The sequence below is a fragment of the Staurois parvus genome, unplaced genomic scaffold (assembly GCF_062004578.1).
Source record: "Staurois parvus isolate SC_StPar_1 unplaced genomic scaffold, SC_StPar_1.0 ptg000135l, whole genome shotgun sequence".
NCBI classification, from domain to species: domain Eukaryota; kingdom Metazoa; phylum Chordata; class Amphibia; order Anura; family Ranidae; genus Staurois; species Staurois parvus.
In genome coordinates, this window is record NW_028317931.1 from 5,373,553 (window position 1) to 5,399,223 (window position 25,671).

Consider the following 25,671-nt stretch of genomic DNA (forward strand, 5'->3'; position numbering starts at 1 on the left):
AAAGAACATTTTAGTTTATGTCATTCTGATTTACAATGTCTCCCTTATGCCTGCTAGAGCTGGGTAGATGAATTTCTCAAATGGGATCCTCAGCAGTTTGACAATGTGACTAAAATTTCCCTTCCTGCAAACCTGATCTGGCAGCCAGATACCACAATTACTGAATCGTGAGTATGCATTTTTTGTGTTTACAATCAATGTGAGGTTCTAATTTACAACTTAAATCTTCACAGAACCTTCTGAACAGGTATACAGCGTAAGCAGAATATCTGCAAAGGGTTAACTAGAGGTATCCGTAGACAGAGCTGTACCATTTCAGATCCTGTAATGTCAACATTTTTTTTCTATTAAATGTTAATGTTAATTCTGTTAAGTTACTTAACCGTGAAAAAAAATATTTTTTGTTTAAAGCAGAGGCTCTAGACCAGTGGTGGGCAACCTTTTTTTTCAACTGAGCCAAATCTCGCCAAAACCACGATTGAAATTTATTTTGAGAGCCACATTTTTAAAACTGAAAATACATCTCCCATATAGTAATTCATCCCCCATAGTAATTCATCCCCCATAGAGTAATTCATCCCCCATAGAGTAATTCATCCCCCATATAGTAATTCATCCCCCATATAGCAATTCATCCCCCATATAGCAATTCATCCCCCATATAGTAATTCATCCCCCATATAGTAATTCATCCCCCATAGTAATTCATCCCCCATATAGTAATTCATCCCCCATATTAATTCATCCCCCATAGTAATTCATCCCCCATATAGTAATTCATCCCCCATAGTAATTCATCCCCCATAGTAATTCATCCCCCATATAGTAATTCATCCCCCATAGTAATTCATCCCCCCCATAGTAATTCATCTCCCATATAGTAATTCATCCCCCATATAGTAATTCATCCCCCATATAGTAAGTCCCCCATATAGTAAGTCCCCCATATAGTAAGTCCCCCCCCATATAGTAAGTCCCCCCCCATATAGTAAGTCCCCCATATAGTAATTCATCCCCCATATAGTAAGTCCCCCCCCATATAGTAAGTCCCCCATATAGTAATTCATCCCCCATATAGTAAGTCCCCCCCCATATAGTAAGTCCCCCCATATAGTAAGTCCCCCATATAGTAATTCATCCCCCATATAGTAAGTCCCCCCTGTGTCAATTCACTTACCTTTGCTCCGCGCGTTCCTCTCGCCGTGCTTCCCGCGCCGTTCTGGTCTTCAGGGCGGACTGTGAGAGGAGAGGAGTTCGTCACGCTGCCCCACCTACATCCTGGCTGCCCCGCCTACATCCTGACAGCTGCAGAGTCCTGACTTTTGGGGCGGCCGCCCGAGAGGAGGGAGGGGAGCGGGCGGCCGTCCGAGAGGAGGGAGGGGAGGTGAGGGGGCGGCCGCCCTGCACACGCCCGTCCGAGAGGAGGGAGAGGAGGGAGAGGAGGGAGGGGAGCGGGCGCCCGGCACACAGAAGAGCCGCATTTAAGCTTGTAAAGAGCCGCATGTGGCTCGCGAGCCGCGGCTTGCCGACCACTGCTCTAGACAATATATTGATGGGTTTTGCAATTTTTCACATAGTATTTGCATACACAACATTTTGGGAAAAACACATTTTTTTTTATTGTAATGCAAAAAAACACAATACGTAACCCTATTAGTTTGTAACATACAAAAGATGATGCTATGCCAAGTAAATAGATACCAAACATGCCACACTTTAAAATTGTGCCCACTCGTGCAATGATGACAAACAACGTATACTTTATTATCCATAGGCAATGATTTAAAAGCCTTTACAGGTTACCACTTTAGATTTACTGAGGCGATCTGGTGTTAGAATTACTGCCCATGATCTGACATTCGCAGTGATACCTCGCATGTGTGGGACGATCGTTGTTTGCGTGCATGCTTTGGCCTTTGCGCGCAAGCTTGGGGGGGCAGGGGCACTTAAGTTTTTTTTAATTATTATGTTTTTTATTTTTACATTGTCATTTTAATTTTTTTTTATCTCTTTTATTGCTGTCACAAGGAATGTAAACATCTCTTGTGACAGCAATAGGCTCTGGGGTCAATTTGACCCAAAATTCCTCCACTACCCTTAAAAGCATTTAATCACACCAAGATCAGTGTGATTAAATGATTCTGATTTTTAAAAATGGCGCTGATTTTTCCCAAGTAAATAGGAAGTGATGTCAGGTTATCACTTCCGGGTTACTATATCTCAGACCCGGGTTTGTGACCAATCGGTGGTAATGCCAGCTGGTCAATCGGGATTCCCAGTGGGACAGAAGTTCCTGATAAAGCCGCAGAAGGTGGTGTGGGAAGGGGGATGTCCCCTCTCACTGCTTGTAATTGCAATTGAGTGACTAGTTAGCCGCTCTGATTGCTATTACAAGAGAGCCAACTGTCAGCTCTAAAAAACTCTAAAAAACAGTACCAGGGTGCTGCCAAAGCTATAGGGATAGTGTAAAAAAAAATAAAACATGGCATGGTGCTCCACCCAAAATTCATAACAGACCCTTGGGTTATCCCATCACACACATGTCATGAATTACAACTTCTGGTCTCCACTGGAGAATGTAAACAAAGATGTAGAGAATCCCAGGTGATGTCAAGGGGGACCCCACACAAAAAAATTTTTTTTTGGGGGGGGTTTTGCCGGGTCCCCTGATAACCTCTATACCAGACCATCAGCAAGGATTAAGGTCTGGTATAGATAAAGAAAATCCCTAGCAATTTGTTTACAAACAGAAGGAAGCATCCAAGACCTGTCATTTACCAGCTATATAAATGATAATTTTTTCTTTGTAGATGTGAGGTTCGGTGAAGGTGGCATACATGGTACAGATAGGCCACTTCCCAGTCAAGTAAAAGCATCTCCCAAGCAGGTTATTTAAAGGAAATTTGTATTTTATTGTTTCACTTTAACTATTATTAAAATTGCTGCTGCCTACATTTTTTTGCTTTACTAAATGTCCCTCAGGGCAGTGTCCAGCCCTCCAATGCTATTTGACAATACCTTGATAATTAGCTTGTAAAATAACCATCATTATTTTCTAATATTCTCCCATTGACTTCAATGCTGTCCATATTCTGCATCAAAACGTAGGTAGAGTTCAGCAAACCCACCCTTAACTGCTTGGTACATTCAGCTCATCATTGCTTTACAGACTGGGATTTCTAAAGCATTGCTACCTTCTTTAGACTCGAAGGCCCCATTTACACTATGGCATTTTGAATCCTGGGCAGAATCGCCATGATTTCAAGACGCTCTCATAAAAGGACAAATTGCGGAACTGCGTGTCCATTTGCCATTCATTTTAATGGCATCTGAAAAACCGCATCATGCAAAGCGTGTTGCCCAAAATAAGTTCCTGAATTTCAAAATGCCATAGTGTGAGCAGAACAATTTTCAGGAGGTTGTATATGAACTTTTTTGAGCATTTTTACAAGTGTATTACAGGCTTTTGACATGTGGATTCAAGCTTCAGGAGTTTTTATTTTAGCCAGTGGAAATCACTAGGGAGAGGAGATCAGCTAAAAAACGCCTGAAAAAACACTCAAATCAAGTGTTTTCATGCAATCCTATTGAAGTCTGTGGGGCCCAAAATGCCCAATTCTGCCTAAAAAGTTGTTCTTGTACTATTTGGAGTAACAGGCATTCAGTTACAAGTGACAGGACACTTGAATGTGTACATGAGCTATTGAATACAATGGGTTTTTGCTTGTTGAGCATTTTTGAGCTTTGAGCTACAAGCTACAACACACTCAGGTGTGAATGGGGCCTAAACATATACCCATGGATGGACATAATTTACCAGAGTGGACAAAATAGTGGGTGGGAGGGGCCCCAGTAACCAGAGAATACCTTAAAGTGGAAAAGGAGACATTGATTGCTCCAGGACAATCCAACATTTAAGCTTGATATGTTAAAACCAGCCTAGGACTCTGGCTGGAAAAATTACTTAGTGATAACAAAGTGGTTGGGGAAGCCAATACCTCAGAGTAATTTAGAATAGCTAAGAGTTTCTCCTCCTATTCTGGGGGCACAATCCGCCAAACAAACTTGTAGAGTTCCCTTTTGATAGAAAGTAAAAAGAACAGCGGAATAGAGATCAGGAGGGTTTGCAAAAGCTATAGTAGGATGATAGATTCATTTTTAAAATGTTGTTCCTTCTGAACCATGAATGAGAGAGATGGTGCCATTTCTGCAGGTCCCTAAATAAGGTCACAAACAAAGAAGGAATGTTTTCTTTAAAAGTGTGTGAAAGAGACGGTGTCAGATAGACATCTACCTATTTTAGTTTCCCCTCAGCCCATTTAAATGGATAGTTTCCTTTAACCACTTGGAGTCTCACATGTGGAAGGTTGACATTCAGTACCTCAGATTTGATCAGGTAATTTTTATAATTCGAGAGCTTGGAATATTCATCTAATTTCTGAAAGAGGTTTGGGATAGTGAACTCAAGCTTGGAGAAAAAAAGAGCAGATCATCCGTATAAGTGATGTTCCATGGATGTCTACCCTCACAATATCTGGGTTTTTACAAATGTACCTGAGAAGAAGTTCAAGGAATAATAAAAAAAAAAGATCAGGTGAACCAAGCTACCCTGCTGGGTCCTGTTTGCCAGGGTAAATTTGGGTGAGAGAGTCCCATACACTTTCACGTAGGAGATGAGTTGGGAGTACAGAGCATCAATACAGAGTAACACTTTTTTGCCAATACTAATGTACTGTAGAGTGAATTTCAGAAATCTCCAGTTAAACATAACAAACGCTTTGTCCACATCTGTGCACAGCAGTACTAATAGAGTTGAAAAGGTGGAGCAATAATGGATAAGACTGTGCACTCTACTGGTATTATCCCTGGTATTATCCCTGGTCTTTCTGGCCCACTGGGTCAAGGCGAATGATCTGGGACAGGTATTGCAATTAGCGAAGAGAAAGGATTTTCTTAAAGAGGTGAAAATCAGTATGAAGTCATGAAATGGGCCTGTACCTAGAACATAATAAAGGATCCTTGTTGGGTTTAAGTACCACAGAAATGTGTACTCGTAAGGTATCCCTGGGTATAGGATGTTAAGTGCCTTGATAAACCTGGGAGCAAGAGGCTGTTGGAAAGTCTTATAATAAAATGATGTTAAGCCATCCGGGCCTGGGGCCTTGCCTGAGGGCATGGCCTTGAGTGCTTGAATTAATTCTTCCTCTGACAAAGGGACATTGAGTTTATTACGTTCGGTACATGAAAGTTTTGGAAGTGGGGATTCAGAAATGTAGCATTGTACCAAGACATCCCTATTTTCTGGGGTGGTGAAGGTTAAGGAATCAGCTAAATTATAAAGAGCTTAATATATTTCTTTGAAACAGGCCACAACATCTATGGCTTTAGGTAACTTGTGGCACTGTGGGGAAACAATTTAAGGGACAAAAGTATATGTAATTGGCTCTCACAGGGACTTTGCCAATACACGACCTGACATTTATCGAATTTGAAGAAGAGCCGCCTGGTAGAGATTAGTTTAGGTTTAGTTCCCCCTAGTCATAAGGACTTAAATGGTTCTCAGAGGCGGATATGGTCTCCCACAAGTGATTGGGCGAGGGATTTTTTTGTGTTGTGTTTCTGAGGCATGGATTTGTGGGAATAGGGAGGAGAGCTGGGCCATGCACCCATTTTTTCATTTGGTACCTATCTTATTAAGTAGGCCCCAAAAGAATTTGTGTGTTTCCCAAGTAGATAGTGGTCAAACACCAGTTGTATAATTAACAGTAATGGTAATTTCCCATAAAAGTTCAGCCTTAATTTGTTAATCTTGCAACAGACTTTAGTTAAATAGCTAACGGGACTAAAAGGCATTTGAAGAGGTCATATCATAGAAACCATAAGGATGATTGGGATCCTTGGGATGATTGGCAGATGCAAGACAGCTCTAGGAGGGTTCTGTGGTGGTAAAGCAGCTCCCCTAGCTGGAGTCAGACCAGAGTCCTTCCTTTGAGCTGTCTTCAGTGCAGCCTTTACCAGCGCCATATTAGAAGCTGGTAGTGTGGTGTCTGCTGGCTGGTTCAGGGCAAAATAATCTCACAAGTCTGGCTGGAAACCCAGTGTAGACAGTCGGTAATAACAGGAGGATAGCCCAGTTAGCTCAAAGCTCTGTTCACATGCGACAGCTCTCCTTCATAGCTGGACATGCCTCCCCCACTAGCCTGTTTGGAACCACATAGCAACATGTAATTTATATTTGCAATTAATTCTTATATTAGTTATTTGAATTAAATCACATTACAGATGCTAATAAAGTTAAGCAAAACATATGCATTTCTACATTTTTGCCCTTATTTGGCGATATTACAGCAATTATTATTATTATTGGCAATATTTTTGCATAAAGGGTTACAAATTAAAATTCCATTGCATGATGTTTTACGTTCCTCCTCAGCTAGAACTTAAGAGAATGATTCTATTTATTCTCTAATTTTTCATAATATATCAGCACTATATAAGTGTATGGATTAAAAATGTGTACCCTTTAGAAAATTTAATGATTTGTCATTACAAGTTGAAGTATAAGTATGATCTAATTAGACACATCTATTGACACATTCACTCACAATGGTCTATCAAAATATTTGCCAGAAGCTCTACCTGATTTACAGACAATCAAGCAATTTAGGAATCCAGTCAATTGTATTTCATGAATTTTAGAACACCTGATTCACCTGATTTGCAAACTGATTATCCAATCACTATTGATGTTCTTGCCAGTAACTTGCATTTGTTTTCTTTTTTGCATTCTAGAGTAAATGAGGAAAAGCCCCGCGAGATCAGTTATCTCACTTTAAATAACAATGGCAGTGTTTTCCAGAGCAAACCAATGCTTGTAGAATCTGCTTGTGTCCTCAACATCTACAATTTTCCCTTTGATTACCAGAACTGCTCCCTCACATTCTCAAGCTGGGCTTACACAAGTATGTCTGTTATCAGTGTCCTAAGTGGTTTAAAATTTACATTAATTCTAATATGTGGTTCTAATATGTATTATTAAAAAAAATGCATACTCACCATATGCCTAATAAAAATGATTTTTGTTAAGTAAACATTCTCCAATTCCTTTAGTAAATATACCCCAATGAACCTAGTAAGTCAACAGAATTTCAATGCCTTGGCTGTCAGTATGTCAGTCCAGTCCTTATGATAACTTGTAAGCTGATTAAAGCAACTAAGGCCATAGATTGCCTGCCCCTTCCTGTCTCCTGCACATTCCTCTTGACCAGTAAGACTGGTCATCATAGTTATGGGTCAATAGGCTCGTGTGCGGGGTGGGTCTTAACTGCAAGCTCCTGCAATACATGCTAGGGAGGGTATATGCAGCAGTTCACCTTTCACAAATATCTTCTAGTTATTTGCAAGGGAGAATGTAGATATTTAAATCGGGATGCAGAATTTGGATCACTAATCTGCTCACACCTGCTGCAGTGACCTACATTTTACTGCACTAGAAGAAGGCAGGTCTCCCCAATGACAAAGAAAACAGTTGTTTCTATGTATCTTGTGCACACTACAATGCTGGTGTTATGTGCAATGTGTTGCGTCAAAATACTAAATGTATGCAAAAAAACCCAAAAGCACACAGGCCTATTGCATTACCTTTGAAAAACCATTTATTGATAAAAAAGAAGAGGTAATATAGAGGTAATAACTGTTCAAGTCCTATGAATGACCTGAAATGGTACAAAGGTAAACAGACTGTGTTAATACTGCAGGAACTACTGTAGTCCAGTATACAGTAAGTGCACTTTCCCACACCATCAAAGGTACTTGGAAACTGGAACAAACTCTTACAGGAGGAGGTCTGGCAGACCCAAAACCACAACACAATCAGAAGACACGGTTTTAAGAGTCAGCAGCTTGATTGCGTGCCAGGCAGCTCACAGGACAACGGCTTCAAGCAGAGCTTAGCACTGATCAAAGTAAACAAGTTTCAGTTTCAACTGTGAAGAGAAGACTTCAAGATGCAGTTTTGACATGTCAAGTGGTTCTAAGAAAGCCATTACTAAAATGCCAAAATAAGAAAAAGTGACTTGCCTGGGGTTTGAAGCATTGCCAGTGGACTACTGTAGACTGGAAGAAGGTCTCATGGACTGCTGAATCAAAATCTGAGGTCTTCAGTTCATCATGCAGGGTTTCTGTATGCTGCTGCATAGGCAAAGGATGGTTCTTCGATGTGTGATGCCAACTAAAAAAGTGATGATCTGGGGCTCTTTTGCTGAATTCAGGGTTGGCAACTTGCACAGAGCAGGTGGCACCCTGAACCAAAACTATCACAGGATTTTGCAGCACCAAGCAATACTCTCTGGAATACGCGTAGTTGGTCAGGGCTTCATCCTACAGCAAGATGCAATGACCCAAACTTCCAGACTTTGCCAGAGCTACCTTAGAAGAAAAGAACAAGATGGTAGGCTTCAAATAATGGAATGGCCAGCAAATTCTCCAGACTTAAACCCATCGAGCTGGTATGGGATGATCTGGTCAGAAGGATGAAAGCAAAGTGACCTACAAGTGCAAAACATTTGTGTTACCTTTTACAACAGCGTTGGGAAGAACTTTCTGAGAAACACTGGATTTTAGTTGTAGAAAGAATGCGAGTGTGTTAGTCTGCTATGTCTGCAAAAGGTGGCTACTTTGATAGATTGCATTTTAATAAAGAAAATGATTCCATGATTTTTTTATTTCTGTACAATTGTTTATTTGCTCTATGCTTTATTTCCAGAGAGCATTCAGACATTTAAATGCGTAAATTTCAACAGAAACTGAAATAATTGGGGTGTTCTAAAATATTTGACCGGTAGTGTACATAGTTTGGACATAGCTATTTCCCATAGCTTTAGATATTGAGTCAACATTAGGTCAAAAGACTGTAAGCTTGTGTAACCTTTAAACCCACAATTAATAATAGCAGGAGGGTATAGGGGAGGGGTAGTGCTGTCAGGAGCCACAAAGTGCTTCAGGAGTGCACCAGTAAAAATATGAGAAGTCTGTGAAGTCAAGCAAGTATAAATGTGATGTTTTGATTTCATATGCTCTGGTGTAACATATTTTGGTCTGTTGCTATTAGTAACTGCTGTCTGGCCTTATTTTTAAAGTGTTACTAAACCCACATTAGTACAATCAGTCTGTATATGCAGTAAAGCATGCTTGTTATACTCATTATGGAATCTAAGGGGTTAATCCTCTGCATTGTGTAACAAGGCCATTTGATCCTGTTTTCTCTGCTCCTCCCCTTATTCAAATGTCAACCTGATAAGACAGACTAAACCCGTAGTCACATGCACATGCTCAGTTTAGTGTGTATTGCTAGAGAGGTTTTTTTTCCTTGGGAGAGTGCGTGTGATCAGCACAGGGCCAATCAGTACTGTCCAGGCAGAGGGTCAGGGGTTCTGCATCCTCCTAGAGCAGAAAGAAAACTGCTACAAGCTTTAACCAGTGCTCTGCTGAAGTCACAAGACTGCTCTAAGTGCTAATGAGAAAAGGTATTTAGCAGTTTATATTTACTAAAATAATTGTGTTCCATGTTGTGTGTACTGTGGGAGACCAGATATAGTGAATGCAGGGTCCTGGGAGACCAGATATAGTGAATGCAGGCTCCGGGGTTTAGTAACACCTTAACTGTTTAAGGTGATACTGTCAATAATTGGAGGTGTGGTTTTGATAAAGGTGGGGTTTGACCCACAGAAACATTGATGAATAAAGCCTTGAATTATTTATGCTCTTTCAAATACATGCTAGTACCTTGTGTTTAATGTTTACTTGTTGAATATTTCTTTAGATTGTTCACCCCTTTAATTTTGAATTACAAAAAGTATTATTTGTTGATTTATTTATTGTGTGTTTCTATTTTCTAGTTGAGGATATTGATTTTACCTTTTTGAAGATCAAGACAGCATATTTCCCATACAATCTTAAGAGTGAGGGGGAATGGGATGTTAGGGATGTAATTTCCAAACACATAAAATACGAAAACCATGGTTTAAAGTATGGAGAAGTCACGTACTTTGTAAGTATATAATCTTTTGATTAATGTTTAAAGCTGAACTCAGGGCAAACAGATCAAAACAGATGAAATATATATATATATGGGAGCTGTTTTACCTGCCAGAGAGTTTGTTGTGTTCAACTATTTCTCAGACTCTGCCAAGCAGCACAGCCTGGACTAGCAGGCAAGAGACCTGATTTTGCTCTACTACAACGAAGTGGTCTTATCCGTCGCCTGGACTGTGACTGGGCAGTAAAAGGAGAAGCAGCATTTTGATTATTATTATTATTATACAGTATTTATAAAGCGCCAATAGTTCGCTCAGCGCTGTACATTACAAAGGGGGACAGAACATGTGACAGAACAATACCAATACAATGCGAAACATGAGGGGATTGAGGGCCCTGCTCTTTCGAGCTTACAATCTAGGAGGGAGGGGATGGTGGCACAGGAGGATAAAGCTGTGGGGGATGGAGTGGTAGGAAGAGTGGAGGAGATCGGCAAGTTAGCAGGGGGTGGGGTAGGCTTCCCTGAAGAGGTGGGTTTTCAGGGTGCACCTAAAGGAGAGGAGAGTAGGTGATAATCTGATGGGTTGGGGCAGGGAGTTCCAGAGAATGGGTGACATCCCAGGAGAAGTCCTGGAGGTGGGCATGAGAGGAGGAGACCAGGGAACTAGAGAGAAGGAGATCTTGTGAGGAGCGGAGTGTGCGTCCTGAGTGGTACTTGGATATTAGGTCGGTGATGTAGTTCGGGGCAGTATGGTGGACAGCTTTGTACGTCAGCGTTAGGATTTTGAATTTGATCCGTTGCACAATCGGAAGCCAGTAGAGGGATTGGCAGAGGGGGGTGGCGGAAACGGAGCGGTTGGAAAGGTGAATGAGTCTGGCAGCCGTATTCAGGATCGACTGAAGCGGGGATAGCCAGCGGGGAGGCAGGCCAGTAAGGAGGGAGTTGCAGTAATCGAGTCGTGATATGATGAGGGAGTGGATGAGCTGTTTAGTGGTTTCTGGAGTTAGGAACGTGCGGATTTTGGCGATGTTGCAGAGGTGGAGTCTGCATGAGTTTGTTAAAGATTGGACTTGGGGCTGGAAGGATAGGTTGGAGTCCAGAATGACACCAAGTACTCTGGCCTGCGGGGTGGGTTTGATAGTGGCGTTGTTGGACATGATGGAGAAGTCAATGGGGGGTGGGGTCCGGGCTGGGGGATAGACAAGAAACTCGGTTTTGGAGAGGTTCAGTTTAAGGAAGTGGAGCGACATCCAGTCTGATATGTCGCTCAGCAGGTGTGTGATTCAGGTGGAGACTGAGGGGGTGAGGTGGGGGGTTGAGAGATAGATTTGTGTGTCGTCGGCATATAGCTGGTAGTTGAAGCTGTGAGAGTGTATGAGTTGGCCAAGGGAGGAGGTGTAGAGGGAGAAGAGAAGGGGCCCGAGGATGGAGCCTTGAGGGACCCCAACAGAGAGGGGGAGTGAGGGGGAGGTGGTAGCATTATAGGTAACGCTGAAAGAGCGTTGTGACAGGTAGGATGAGAGCCAGGAGACAGCAGAATCTCTGAGGCCGAGGGAGTGTAGTTTTTTGAGGAGGAGGGGGTGGTCGACTGTGTCGAAGGCCGCGGAGAGGTCAAGGAGTAGGAGCACTGAATAGTGGCCATTAGATTTGGCGGTTAGCAGGTCGTTGGAGAGTTTGAGTAAGGCAGTTTCGGTGGAGTGTAGGGGACGGAAGCCGGACTGTAGGGGATCGAGGAGGTTGTTGTCGTTGAGGTGAGAGCTTAGGCGGGTGTAGACTAGGCACTCGAGGAGTTTAGATGTAAATGGGAGCAGGGAGATGGGTCTGAGGTTGTTCGGGTCATTGGGGTCCAGGTAGGGCTTTTTAAGTATGGGGGTGATGTGTGCATGCTTCAGAGGGGAGGGAAAGTGCCGGAGGAGAGGGAGAGATTAAAGATGTGGGTGAGGGAGCATAGGATAAAGGGGGAAGAAGGTTGTAGGAGTTGTGAGGGGATAGGGTCGAAGGGGCAGGTGATGAGCTCATCTCTCTGTCACTCTGCTCTCTCTTTCAGTATGTCCCTTGTTAATGCATTAGGACTGCTGCATAGTTGACTGTCTCTTTGTGCTACTTCTTCCTTTTTCCATCTGATCTCTACTGTACAGGGGATTACAATAAGCAGATACAAATCATATTCAGGTACTTACATACAGTACTTGTATTTAAATAAAATGTATCAATCTATTAATGATTACAGAGCTGCATCAATATGTGTCTTTTATATTTGTCTGTAGTTTACCATTAACCAAAAGGGCGCATGCATGAGATAATCTCCCTACCTTATGCTGAGCTTCATTTATTTTCCCTACATGTAGGTGGTAAAGAAACAGTACCCCTGTGGCACTTTAGTAAAAAGGGAAAAGATTATATAAGGGAAGAGAGCTTGGTGCTTGACAATTTCAATATATTCATAAAATGCACACAAAATAATCCAAGAGTCTGCTGCAGATAATGTGTCAACTACAAGTACTGTCTATCTAAGCAGTCCGTCATCTGCTGAACATTCAAGTGTAGTGCTTACCCCTGTAGGAGCTGCTGTAGTAATGTCCAGGTCTTCCCTAGCTTTGCCCGGCAGCCAGGCACAAGGTAGTTTCACAGCCAGGTGCACACACACTTTCGCTCATTGTCTCCAATAATCAGTCTAGGGGTTGTTGTTTTTGTTGTTTTAATAATGGAGAACTTGGATAGGGATGGGGAATTTAGCAGGATACTCCAGGAGTAGAACTAGTTAGAGTTGAGAACAAAACATCCTTAAGTAACAGCCTTGAGCAAAGTCGCAATCAGGGGCGGACTGACCATTTGGAAACTCGGGCACTGCCCGAGGGGCCAGGGTCAGTAGGGGACCCCATGAGATGTCCCTGGTACCTTTTTCATAGGCTCTTTTGAGTTTTGGAAAGGACACAGGGGCCCCATGATCCCCTATTGCCTGGGGGCCTCATGAGTTGTCAGTCCGCCCCTGGTCGCAATGTTAGGAAGGAGTTAAATGGACTGCGCTTTTCAGGACACCAGCTGGCATCCCCTTCTTTTTTTTTAGAACCCTACTAACTAAAAAGAAACAGAGGGGTAGCAAAGCACACAAAGACCCCTAGATCCCTGAGTGTCTGTACTCACAAGGCCCAAAGACAGAATTGTAGCCTCCTTCCAATCTTCCAAGCGATGCCCTCCAGTGGCACATCTATGGCAGGCAGCTCCCCTCTTGCTGAAGAACCATGGTCATTCTCTCTTCTACTTCAAGCCCTAAGGTCTCAAAGCAGCAGGTGGCTGCAGAGGCAGATTGCCTTCTCCACAGCTTTCTTCTGCAGAAAATATCCAGAGCTCAGTATCCCCAAAGAATAAATACCCTCACCTAGCATTCCTCAGGGCTGCACTCCCTGGCCTGGCTGGAGTGGCATTAATATTCATACTGTGTTCTGCAAGTATTCCATCTATACATCCAGAACCTTCCTAGGTTACTTGGATACAGAAGGGGCAGAATTAGCAGCATTTGAACACACTGAGCAAGCACTACTAACAATTACAGCGCTCTGTAAAGCAGAAAGCCTAACTAGATTTTCCTAACAGTTCTCCTGTTAAGCAGAGGAACCAATTATAATCTACTTAACCTAGCACCTATTTAGGAGGATGCTACTCAAGCAAGAAGTAAAAGGGTCACTCTATGAATAAGCTCTTTGCTGAGTGAAACATGCTAGAGCAGTGGTTGTCAACTTACAAGGCCTCAAGGCCTTATGGGGACTCAAATGTGTCCCTTGATGCCATCAAACGGCCGCCTATATTTATTATATACTATATATTACTGGAGGAGATGGTAAGAGACCATGTTCCAGGAGAGATTGGAGTCAGAGGCTGGGGACATGTTACAAGAAAATGCTAGTGATCACAGCTATTGCAGCTCCTTTACAAATCAAAGCTCCCACTGCTGACTGCTGGGGTCTGAGGGCCACACTGCAAACACCAAAGGGCCACATGTTGCTCTTGGGCCATGGGTTGGGCATTAGGGTGCTAGAGGACTGAGGTTTGGGTGAACGTGTATAGCATCGGATGAAACATTGTGTGGCTTTCTCACCTTTTCTTATTGCTTGGATATTCATAAAATGTTGCCCACCTTTATACAATATAGAGAAAAATTGCTGTGAACCTTTATCCATATATCTGTTCATAAACTCTTGAAAATCAGATGCAGCATTTTCATACATGAGGGCAGATGCTCCATAATTGAAACCAAGAATCTATAACATGCAAACAAACACCCTTCAATCCTATTTCTGAATCAGCAAAGTCCAAGATCAGCAAACTTTGAATTGAAATTGCATTAAAAGGTGTTGAAAATCCCATTTTCAGTTGCAATATTTATAAGTAATGTAAATAATTTGTTTACTGCTATCAAAAGAAACCTTTATTTGATGCAGGAGGCATCCCCAGCAGTGCATTTCCCCACTCAGAACTCTTTGGCTTTTTTTCCTCTGTGCCTATTTTCTTCCTTGGGAACCCTGTGACCCCTTAAGGCTCTTTTAGCATCTAATACTGACTTTTAGTATCACCTCCAGACACCAGGAACACCTACCTAACAGATGAAAATGTTTTTGTTTTGAAAATATTTTTAATTTAAAAGCAAGAAACAATAACTTAGACAATATAAACCATTCAAATAATGGGCCGCATACCAAAGATGTTCATGGGTTCCACATGATTAGACCCTGCCGTGGGTGAAAAATGTTGGGGTGTGGCTTTGGGTGGGAGTGAGTGGTGTGCTGCCATTGCAATAAACCTTTGCTGGAGTTGAATGTCTTCGGTGTCAGCTTGTTATTTGGATGGTTGATTGCAGTGGAGAAAGCGCCGACCCTAGGGCTTTGGCATATGGATAATTGCAGCCAATCAAGGAGGATACAGGCAGGCCCATGAACAATGGAAGTTGTTGGATTCATTTAGACAATATAAAGCTTTAACAAATTAATTATTTTGAAAGCACCAATTGATATTTTAACTGGAAGCTGAAGTCTACGCAAACAAAGTCGATATACACATATATATGATCTGTTCCCATGTGCCAAATGATCTGTAAATCTGTCCAGTCACTTTTGTGATTCATACAACTTGGCCAGACAATACAGTAAGTAGATTTACTTTCTCTGTTAAATAAAGGAATACAGTGGTCTCACCTAGGGCTGGGACAAGGGGTGGGCAGAAGGGACGGCTGCCCTGGGTGCCATGGTTTACTGTAGGGTTGGGGGCACTGTCCTTCTGTCACAAGGCTAACAGGAGTAGTGACAGTGGCACTAATTTTTCCAAACTAGTGACTGCTGGGATAGGATCCCTTAAGCTTGCAGATTATGAACAGGAAAGGGTGGAGGGGGTGGCAGATATTTTTGCCCTGGGCACTGGATGACCTTGTCCCGGCACTGGTCTCACCTTCTTGCCCACAGCTTGTTTATTGGACAGCAAAGTATTAGCAAAACGCAGATAGGTCGAAAGTGATAGCTGCAGGGCAGAAGAGATCTGGATCACAGACATAGAATCATTCAGAGTGTAGATCTAGATCTATGTGATGTATTGTGGAGCCTGAAGGTACAACCCCAAGTTTCAGAAGTTGCAGAGGGACCTAGAAAATGTTTTTCCAGGACTGCTAGAATTTCATGGCGAAAGTACCCCAACTGCTACAGGATTTTTTCAAGGGGAGGTTAATGGAAGGCACGTGCGCTCAAAGATTAATGGAGATGGCTACGTAGATAAGGGCTCCAAGCTTATGAAAAGTGTGGCAGCTCTTGAGGCCTAATGATGGAATTAGGGACTAATGGCTTACTACTGCTTGAGCTGTGATGCTGGAAAGATCTTTGCTTCCTTTATCTTTTACAAATGCTTCATGAGGAGAAAAGTTAAAATGCCCAGTAGGTGAGGCGGCTCCCAGATAAACTGCGTAGTATGTGAAGATGAAGAAAATGATGGTTTTTCCTCTTTCATTTCTTGCTGCTCTTTTTATTTAATTTTTTGTAATTTTGTTTAAAACGATTAATAAAATGTTTTTCTGTTTTGTCTAATAAATAAAGTAAATAAAAAATAAAAACCATCCTCTCCTCTATCATCAGCATGATTCCTGTGCATGCAGCAGGGCTTGTGGGATCCTAGTACAGCCCCTCCACTGGGCTTGAAAGAAGCTGTGATCCAAACAGAGCTGGTTGTATGTTAAAATTATTATTACTATACAGGATTTATATAGTGCCAACAGTTTCAGCATTGTTGGCGCTATATAAATACTGTACTTTTAATTAATTTATAGAATCCATGACTGCATTAAAAAAGTGCTGATTCATATCTACCTGGCATTGAATTTTAGTTATTACTTGTAAGGCCTTGCAAGTATTCCATCATCAAACAAATAATTTTAATAACCATATCTTCTATTTTTTTTACAGATTATTATCAAAAGGAGGCCTCTGTTCTACATTGTTAATCTGATTTTTCCAAGTATGTTGCTCTTGCTCATGGATATTGTTGGATTTTACCTTCCTCCTGAGGGTGGGGAGAGAGTTTCTTTCAAGGTTACTCTACTTCTAGGCTACTCAGTTTTCCTTATTGTTGTTTCAGAACAATTGCCAGCAGCTGGGATGCCTGTGATAGGTAGGTGAAACCAAACTATCTTACATATTTGGAAAATTCACTTTTTTTTCCCTATCCCAACTACTAGGGGATATCAGTTGCATATGTAACAGAGAAGAATTTAGCTTTAGTTTACAAAGAGATTCCTTACAGTGAAAGTGGTTAAACTAAGGTTAAAGTTAGGACAAAAACAATAATGGTATTTTCAGGGTCCCTGCAGCGGTAGCCTCTAGCACTCCACAGACCGGAATCCCCCAAGGCGCAGAATCTAAGCTCCGACCTGCTTGTTCATCAGAGCCCCTGATGGTGGGGATGGACTTGGAGCAGGCTGAGACCAGGTCGCGGCCCCTGGGTTCACCCAGCTGTGGTAGAGGCACCGTTGAAGGTGTATAGCAGGTAAGAGTCTGATGTGAGGAGGTAACTGAAGCAGCGTCGGGCAGGCCGTGTCGGTAACAGTGGTGGCGGTGTAGTACAGAATCAGCAGGCAGAGGGATAAACAGGTCACAAGCTGGGTTCGTCAACAGGAGGTCAGAACGTATGGGGTTAAGCAGGAGAATGGTCAGACAAAGCCAGGGATCAGAGCAGGAGACGGACAGCAAATCAAGATCAGGCAGGGTCGGCAACAAACAATCTACTCACAGGAACTCAGGAACACAGAAAAGACCATACGGCACTTGAGCATTGCAAGAGCTGGGTTTAAATAGCCCGCCCGACTCCTGACAGGCGCTCCTGAGTCCTAGTGCTTGCCCAGCGCCGTCATTTGTGACAGGCGCGCCTGGGTCCTAGTGCCCGCCTGCATGTACGTTTTGTCAGGATTCTACGCATGTGCAGATTCGATCGCTGCGGCGATCTTCCCATTCGGGACCAGATGATTTTCTTGCAACTAATAATATTCTCAATTATTATTGCTAAAGGCCACTATAACAATATTTTGGTCCAGAGTATTAAACTCACTGGGGGTAATGGTTAGTGGTATGGTTCAGAATTCTTTTTTTTTTCCTCGTGTGCCAAAACTGAAATAAACAGTATATTACTGTTATAAGATATAATTATATTTATTATTTTCCATCTCCATAGGTGTGTACTTTATGCTGTGCATGATAATGTTTGTTGTTGGTTTGATGGAGAGCATACTGATAGTTCGAATAATCCACAAGGAGAACCTACACCCAGAGGTTCCTAAGTGGCTAAAGAAATTGATCTTGGTAGTGGCTCCCTTGGTTTGCCAGAAAGAATGGGCGCAATTTATTACACCTGAGGAAGATAGTTCAACTTCAACTGAACAAACAGAGAAAAGCACTGGTAAGACTTTAATGGAGGGGGGAAGAGGGTGGTAATAAAAATATGTGAGCTCTTTTTAACTAGCAAGTCTCTCCTCCAGCCCTCAATGAAAAATAATAAAACAAAGCAAAAAGGTTTGCGTTATACCCCCTATCCCCAGCAGCATATGTTTACCTTCTTTTGTTTCCCCGCCACTCCATTCAGTGCTGGGAAACAAAGAAAATTCCAAGTATTTCTGGGTGTGGAGGAGCATGCTTTTACATATCCATGGTAAATAAAATATAAAAAATATGTTTAACTGTAATCTTTGCAGTTGCTTTAATTAAAGCCGAAATCAAGGTTAACTTTTTTAGTTCTACTCCTGACAAAGCTGTAAAGCTGTCTCGTAAAAAAGGTTAAAGTGTACCTGACTATGGACATTAAACTGGAAGATGTTTACAGGTTTTCTTAAAATTGCTGCTTCCCTATTCCTCCGATCTATGCTGCATAGACTATATAAAAAAAATCAAACAGTACAAATACCTCTTTTTAATCTGCTTCAGTCCAGGCATGTAATCCAGCAGCTCTGTCTCCCCTGCATCAGAAGGCGGATGCTGCAGGGGAGAGGAGGAAGAGGGCACAATGGGAGCCGGGGTGCGGGTGGGTAGTGATGCCCCAGCTCTGGGAATTCACAGTCATTGTCAAGTGCTCCCTTACAAGGGGAGCCACAGTTGCTGGATCACACTATCGCCTTGCAGCAGATTAAAAAAGTTATCTACACAGATCTTTTTTTTTGCCAATGTAGCTATAGATAGGAGGAGGAGGAGGAGGAGGTAGCATTTCTAATAATACTTGTAATGGGCCTTTAATACCACTTTAGGTTTCACATTCTCTTAACAATCTGTAAAATAGCTTTAAAACAAACCATCACTGACCTCTCTAGTTGCATGCACTGTCAAGTAATCAATTCTCAAAGGTCACAACAAAGACTGTAGAGTTGTTTTCAGTCAATTTTTGATAGCTTACTGCACCTGCTAAGTGTTTACATTAGAGAGCTGCCAAAGTGCCAAGATTCTGCTTTAATAGAAACAAGAAAAAATAAAGAAGAGCTGTGATTTCAGTGCTTCTGTTATGAACTCTAAAGATGAATTTCTCCACAATAACTCCAGCCACAGAGGGGAAAAAGGGCACATTTTTACTACTTGTTCAGAATATGTAAATATTTTGTTGTGCAAAATCTAGGCACAGGTTTACTTTAATCTCTTGTGGACCCTCTGACAGTAATTTTACGTCGGTATGTACAGGCACAATCATGTACCTGTATGTCGAGAGCTGCACATGTGGAGTGATGCAGTCTTGTGACCGCTGTGACAGTGCTTGGTACCCGGTTTCAATGAGCAGCTCGGGCATCATGTGATCACTATGACTAATCATTAGAATTATATGATAACAATGTAAGCAAACTGCCATTAATGGATTTCCATTCATGAATAGCTTTCTGATCTGTGATTGGCACGGTAATCACATGGTACCTGGCTACCTGTACCATGTGATTAGCTGTAACCAATCACAGATCACAACCATAAGCAAGTTGTTCATGAATGTTAACCCATTCATGACAGGTAATACTATTGATTATATAGTGATCATCACTGTATAAGCAATAACTGTGTAAAAAAATCCCTGATTACCCCCTCCCCCCAGAGTAGTACAGAGTCAGCACATCAGGATTGATCAATTTTCAAATACTGTATATACCATAGTTTGTAGACTCTGTACCTTTGACACAGACTAAATAATATACTCTGATTTGGGTTATTTTTACCAAAAAACATTATCAGAATACATTTTGGCATAAATGTATGAAGAAAGATTCATTATTTGCAAAATGTTATAACAGTAACTAAGTACAAAGTGTGTTTTTTTTTTTTAATTTTCAATATTTTATCATTTATATAGCAAAAAAAAACCCAGTAGCGGTTAAAAAACTACCAAAAGAAAGCTCTATTTGTATGAAAAAAATATTATACATTTCATTTGGTTACAGTGTTGTATGAGCTCGCATTTGCCAGTTAAAGTAGTGCAGTGCTGAAAGGCAAAGGCAAAAAATTCCCTGGTCATGATGGGGTTAAAACGTTCCAGGAGGTCAAGTGGTTAAAGTATATGTGAAGCTAAAATTGTTCTTATTGCTGATTGAGAGTTTGGAATGTAACAGAAAATGAGAAGAGTTTTTCTGAAGAAAAATTGTCACCACAGAAAGTTCCTCATTAAAAGATTCTCTCTCTATTTCTTATTCAGTGAAAACTCAAAACTTTTTGGATATTTTTCTCACTTTTATGCAGGCCATACATGGTTCGAATTACGAACTAATTTTCTTTAGAAAATCAGCAATTTTGTACATTTTGTAACCCGATGGTGCCACTATTGATTTCAAAATTCCACCAACCAAGCCTTTAATTTCACCTCATGTTGCTACAGCAAAGAATTTTCGTGGCCAAGAATGTTCTTTTCTTTCCAGGTTACAGCTCATGCTCATTTCTTTTTCAATTACATTTCTTGCACGATTCTTCCATCATTGATTAGAAATTTGTTCGTTTTTCTAAAAATTTCCAACATGCCCGATCACTCAAATTCAATGGTCGTTTGAAAATCGATCATTGATGTGGCCTACTAATGGTGCAAAATTTGAACGCAAATTCTTAGAACAGATTTTTAAAAGAAAATTCTTTCGGAATTTGACCTATGTATGGCCGGATTTAGTCCCAGTGACAGTGGATCATTAAATATAAAGTGCCAAATCCAAAAGATCCACTATTGTGCAAAAATAATTATACACATCTGTGCAAATAACATGAGAATAGTGAAAAACAATCTATAGTGAAATAATAAATAAATGTATGTAAAAAGTCCACTGTTTTCTTCTTCCACCTTAAAATGAATCCATAAGGATGAAACCGTCCACCAGTGCAGGTATTTAAATGAATCACCACCACAAGAAGTGCTTCTCCCACCTTCCAGACAGGCTGCTTACCTCAAGTTTTGACCTGTTACACTAGGTCAATGTGCGCCTCACCCTTTAAAAGGGCTTTGTCTCCATGCAGCTTTTATCCATGTCTTATCCTCACAAGAAACACCATTCCTCCATATACAGCATTTGCTCAAAGGAACAAAAAGAATCTCATTGTGCAACGCTATCGGGACCTGAAACTCCCGTTTCTGGGGTACCTGATCATTGTGATAACCTCTGATTGGCCATCACAGTGATCAGTCAATGTGAAGTCCTCCCCTGTGTTTTCTCTCTCTCTGAATGGATACATTGTATCTCTCTCTCTCCTTGCAGAGAGAAAAAAAACACATCATTGTGTGTACCAAAATAAAAAAAAAATATTAATAATAATATTTATAATTATAAAATACAAAATAAATTAAAAATACCTAGATCAAGGTTTGTTCTAGGTCTGTGCCAAGGTTAGAGTTAGTGTCCGGTCATACCAGTGCGATTTCAGGTGTGATTTGCAAATTGAAATAGCACCTGAATTCGCATCTAATGAATGTCAATGTCATTGTCTTAATATGTGTGATTTGCTACAGTGTGATTTCTAATGTAGTTCTTGCTTTACTTTTTCTGCAGTTAATTGTGATTTCACATACATAGATTACAATGGAAATCGCAAGAAATCTTCATAAGCAGGGGCGGACTGACAAATCATGGGGCCCCTGGGCAATAAAGGATCATGGGGCCCCTCTGTCCTTGCCCAAACTCAAAAAATCCTATGAAAAAGGTACCAGGGGCATCTCATGGGGCCCCCTACTGACCCCGAGCCCTCGGGCAGTGCCCGAGTTTCCAAATGGTTAGTCCGCCCCTGTTCATAAGTCTTCGAAAAATGCACACAAATTGCGTGATTTTAAATCGCTGAGGTGTGACCGGGGACTTAGTGTCATGCAGCTTTTATCCACGTCTTATCCTCACAAGAAACACCATTCCTTCATAAATTTGCTCAAAGGAACAAAAAGAATCTCATTGTGCAATACTATCGGGACCCGGAACTCCTGGTTCCGGGGCACCTGATTGTTGTGAGAGCCTCTGATTGGCCATCACAGTGATTAGTCACTGTGAAGCCCGCCCATGTATTTTCGCTCTCTCTGAAAGGAGCAGAAAGATACATTGTATCTCTCTCTCCTTGCAGAGAGAAAAAAAAAAACAACACATAACTGTGTGCAAAAAATAAATAAATAAATATTTTTTAAAAATATAATAATAATAATAATAATAATAAAAAAACTAAATAAAATACAAAATAAATTAAAAATACCTAGATCAAAGTTTGTTCTAGGTCAGTGCTGGTCATTGAAATAGCACCTGAAATCGCAGCTAATGAATGTAAATGTGAATCTTAACGTGCGATTTACTGCAGTGTGATTTCTAAAGTAGTTCTTGCACTACTTTTTCTGCAGTTTAGTGCAATTTCACATACATAGAATACAATGGAAATTGCAAGAAATCATTGAAAGTCTTCACAATTTAAATCACAGCGGTGTGACTTATGGTCAAGTACAGATCAAATCTCATGGTCAGTTTCAAAGGTCATAGTCAGTATATTTTGGGCAGGATTTAAAAAAACACTTTTTTTTTTAAATTAGTAGCATTGTCAGTTAGTGTCAGTGTGTATTAGGTAGGATAAAAAAAGCAAAATGTGCACTGTTGTTTCTGGGCTGTACTACGGATACATATAACCAGGGGCGGACTGACCATTTGGAAACTCGGGCACTGCCCGAGGGCCCGGGGTAAGTAGGGGGCCCCATGAGATGCCCCTGGTACCTTTTTCATAGGCATTTTTGAGTTTGGGCAAGGACACGGAGGCCCCATGATCCCCTATTGCCCGGGGGCCCCATGAGTTGTCAGTCCGCCCCTGCATATAACACATTAAAATACACATATGTGGTATCGCTGCGATTGTCGGGAGCAAGATAATTTATCTTGGATTGTTCTTTGGTGGTAGGTTATAGTAGTAGCAAGAAATATACCGCTGAGTTTTAATAAAATCAGGAGATATCCATTACTATTTACCACCAAATAAAAGTTCAATTAGTCCTGATAAAAAAACAAGTTTTAGCCCACCTGGATGCACAAAGTTGTGATGATATGTACGGTTTTACTAACATATGTAAAAGTTGCAAAAATGTGCTTAGGCATGAGGGGGTCAAATACTACATCGCTGGGGTAAATGTTGACTGTTTTTGCCTGCAGAGAAACTGATGATTTACAACAGTGAAAATGTATTGGATGACACCAGGCAGCTGCCAGTGGGACAGGATTCAGAACTGCTTCGTAACATACTAAAGGAAGTTGGATCCATTCGAGAACATCTGAAAAAATCTGACCAAGAATATGTCATCCAGGAGTGGCTTCGGGTTGGCTACATTATTGACAAATTACTTTTTCGAATACATCTCATATTCTTGTTGATGTGTGGACTTTCTATTGGGTGTATCTGGGCACACTGGAAGCTTGTTTGAATTTAATTAGATCCATGGAGAAGGTTTTACTCCTGATAAAGTTGTATTAAAATGAGGACTAGGGAAAATGTTTCAATAAAGAGTGCACATAGCAAAGTTTCTAATACATAGTTTATTTCACGGAAGCCAGAGTAGTACCTCTATCTATATATTTTGATTAATGAGTAGGGATGAGCATGGTCATTTTGGTTAAATTGATTTCTTTACATAAGTACCAATTTTGCCTAAGCCTTTTGATTTTACCTTTTTTTTTCTTTTATGCAAAAAAATTAAACATTGAGGCTAAAAGGTGTCCGTTTTTGATAGAAAACAGTTGAATGAAGCTTCTTTAACTCTCAGAAGACTTCTAAAGCCAATTGTACCCTTTTTAAACCACTAAAACCCACCTTAATTTTACCTATCCTATTTATTCCACCAAAAGTGTTCCATCAAATTGTGAAAGCTTCTAAAATATCTAGATTTTTTTGTGAAAAGGAAATATTTTGATTTTGCCTGACATGGATACTGCACTTTACTTTTTCAAATTATTTTATTAGCTAAATTAGCGAACTGAACCGTGAATACCATAAAATCAACATTTTTCTGTAAGCATTTGATTGGTGGCAAAAAAACCCCCATCAAGTTCTATTTTCAGACATTTTCATTAACAAGTCCCAATAAAAATTCACCTCAGCCTAAAGGCCGCATATAGCCAAAACTTTGTGACAACATTTTGGATAATTTTTAGAGTGTTAGAACCTTTGTGAGGTTTTGTAATGCTGTCCCATTGATAATAAAATATATCTACCCTTACTTTCTCTGACCTTTCAGAAACTAGTCACCCCAAGAGGGGCACACACTTCAGCAACAATTCCAGAACAGTTAATGCCTATCTCCTGGCAAATTTTGCCCATTCCCCATTTATCCCCTTTACTCCAATTATTCAGGACTGTTAAAAAAGTGCTTCTAAAGCAGTTTTTGACTCAGTTGAGTCCACTGTCATGTGGCCTTCATCAAAACCTTTTTCAGGAGAGGAGACTGATGAGCCAGCGCTTCACTCTGCAGCCAATCAGTCTCTTTATTGTGGTGTATAACACTTTTGCAGTCCTCAAGACATGAGAGGACCATCTCTCTGGGAACCCAAGAGGAACTGTCCAAGCCACCTATCCATCCAAAGAAAGAGCCCCCCCCCCCATACACACACACACACACTCTCTCTCCAGTCTAAAAAATAAGTGATTGGGGACCTGGTGCATTGCATGTCTGCCTGGTTGTGCAGTACCATCCAAGGAAGCTTATCCTGTTCTGCAAAGGTCCATCCCCAGAAGCTCACCATGAATTACGTTTCTATATGTACTGTATATGCCTTATATTACCACATTGTCTTGTTAGTTGCCAATTGTCGTGTGCATAAATGAGTTTTTTTACTGCTACACTCAGATGTGCCCTGCTGTCTATCTATCACTGTAGAAAATGTTCAGCATCTTGAGTGGTGCTGCACTATAGTGTTTTGGAACCACTCCACCACTTCATCTGGACCCCCAAGCAATCTCTTTCCATGGAGCAGGTCACATACAGTTCTGCGCCAAATCTCTCCACACACATTTTTAAAGTTTGTATTCTTCTTGTGATCTATCAAGCACAATTTTCAATGTGACTTTCAAAAAATGACAGGTGCTCAAGGTTCCACTAGGCCCTCCTGCATGACAAACCACTAGATTTACCAACAAGGACAGAGCTCATCCCAGCTTAAAGCATCCAGTAGGGAAAGGGAGTCCTATAAGTCACACACCACAACAAAACCCTATGAGAAAGTGCATGATAGCCTCATTCCAGGTTCCAACCAGGCCATGCCCCCAACATCTTTTATTCCTCCCCGAAGCTTAATCATGTTCTGTTGGCGGAGTAAAACGCATTGGAGTTTTGGCCTGGTTGGAGCCTGGGTTAAGGTTGTCATGTACTTCCTCACGGGGGTTTTGTTATGATGTGCAACTTCTAGGACTACCTTTCCCTTTTGAATCATTTTTTTTAAGTTACAACAAGAGTATGGGGTCAGGTGCTCTTCCGTGCTAGTTTTTGTTAGAAAGTCACCAAAAAAGGCAATTTTTCTTGATGCCCAAAAGTAAAGCACCTACTTATCTATAAAATGTATATAGTGCCACAAAATCTACACAATTAATTACATAATACATAGATTTATGTACATTAGTCAATGTATTTCAAATGAGCTCCCATATGGTTGCACCACAGTAATC

The 25,671-nt window shown here is 41.1% G+C and overlaps 1 protein-coding gene and 1 pseudogene across 1 annotated transcript in view; both read left to right on the forward strand.

Annotated features, from left to right (window-relative positions):
* Positions 1-23,589, forward strand: part of LOC149466000 (5-hydroxytryptamine receptor 3A-like) — a 50,305-nt gene extending 26,716 nt beyond the window's left edge. Inside the window, exons 4-9 of the mRNA XM_089673085.1 lie at positions 58-167; positions 6,793-6,962; positions 9,897-10,048; positions 16,477-16,681; positions 17,738-17,962; positions 23,169-23,589. Coding sequence (XP_089529211.1) covers positions 58-167; positions 6,793-6,962; positions 9,897-10,048; positions 16,477-16,681; positions 17,738-17,962; positions 23,169-23,437 — 1,131 coding nt within the window. The 3' untranslated portion in view covers positions 23,438-23,589. The remainder of the gene's footprint in view (positions 1-57; positions 168-6,792; positions 6,963-9,896; positions 10,049-16,476; positions 16,682-17,737; positions 17,963-23,168) is intronic.
* LOC149466001 (selenoprotein W pseudogene) lies at positions 13,752-15,839 on the forward strand (annotated as a pseudogene).
* Positions 23,590-25,671: the final 2,082 nt, after the last annotated feature.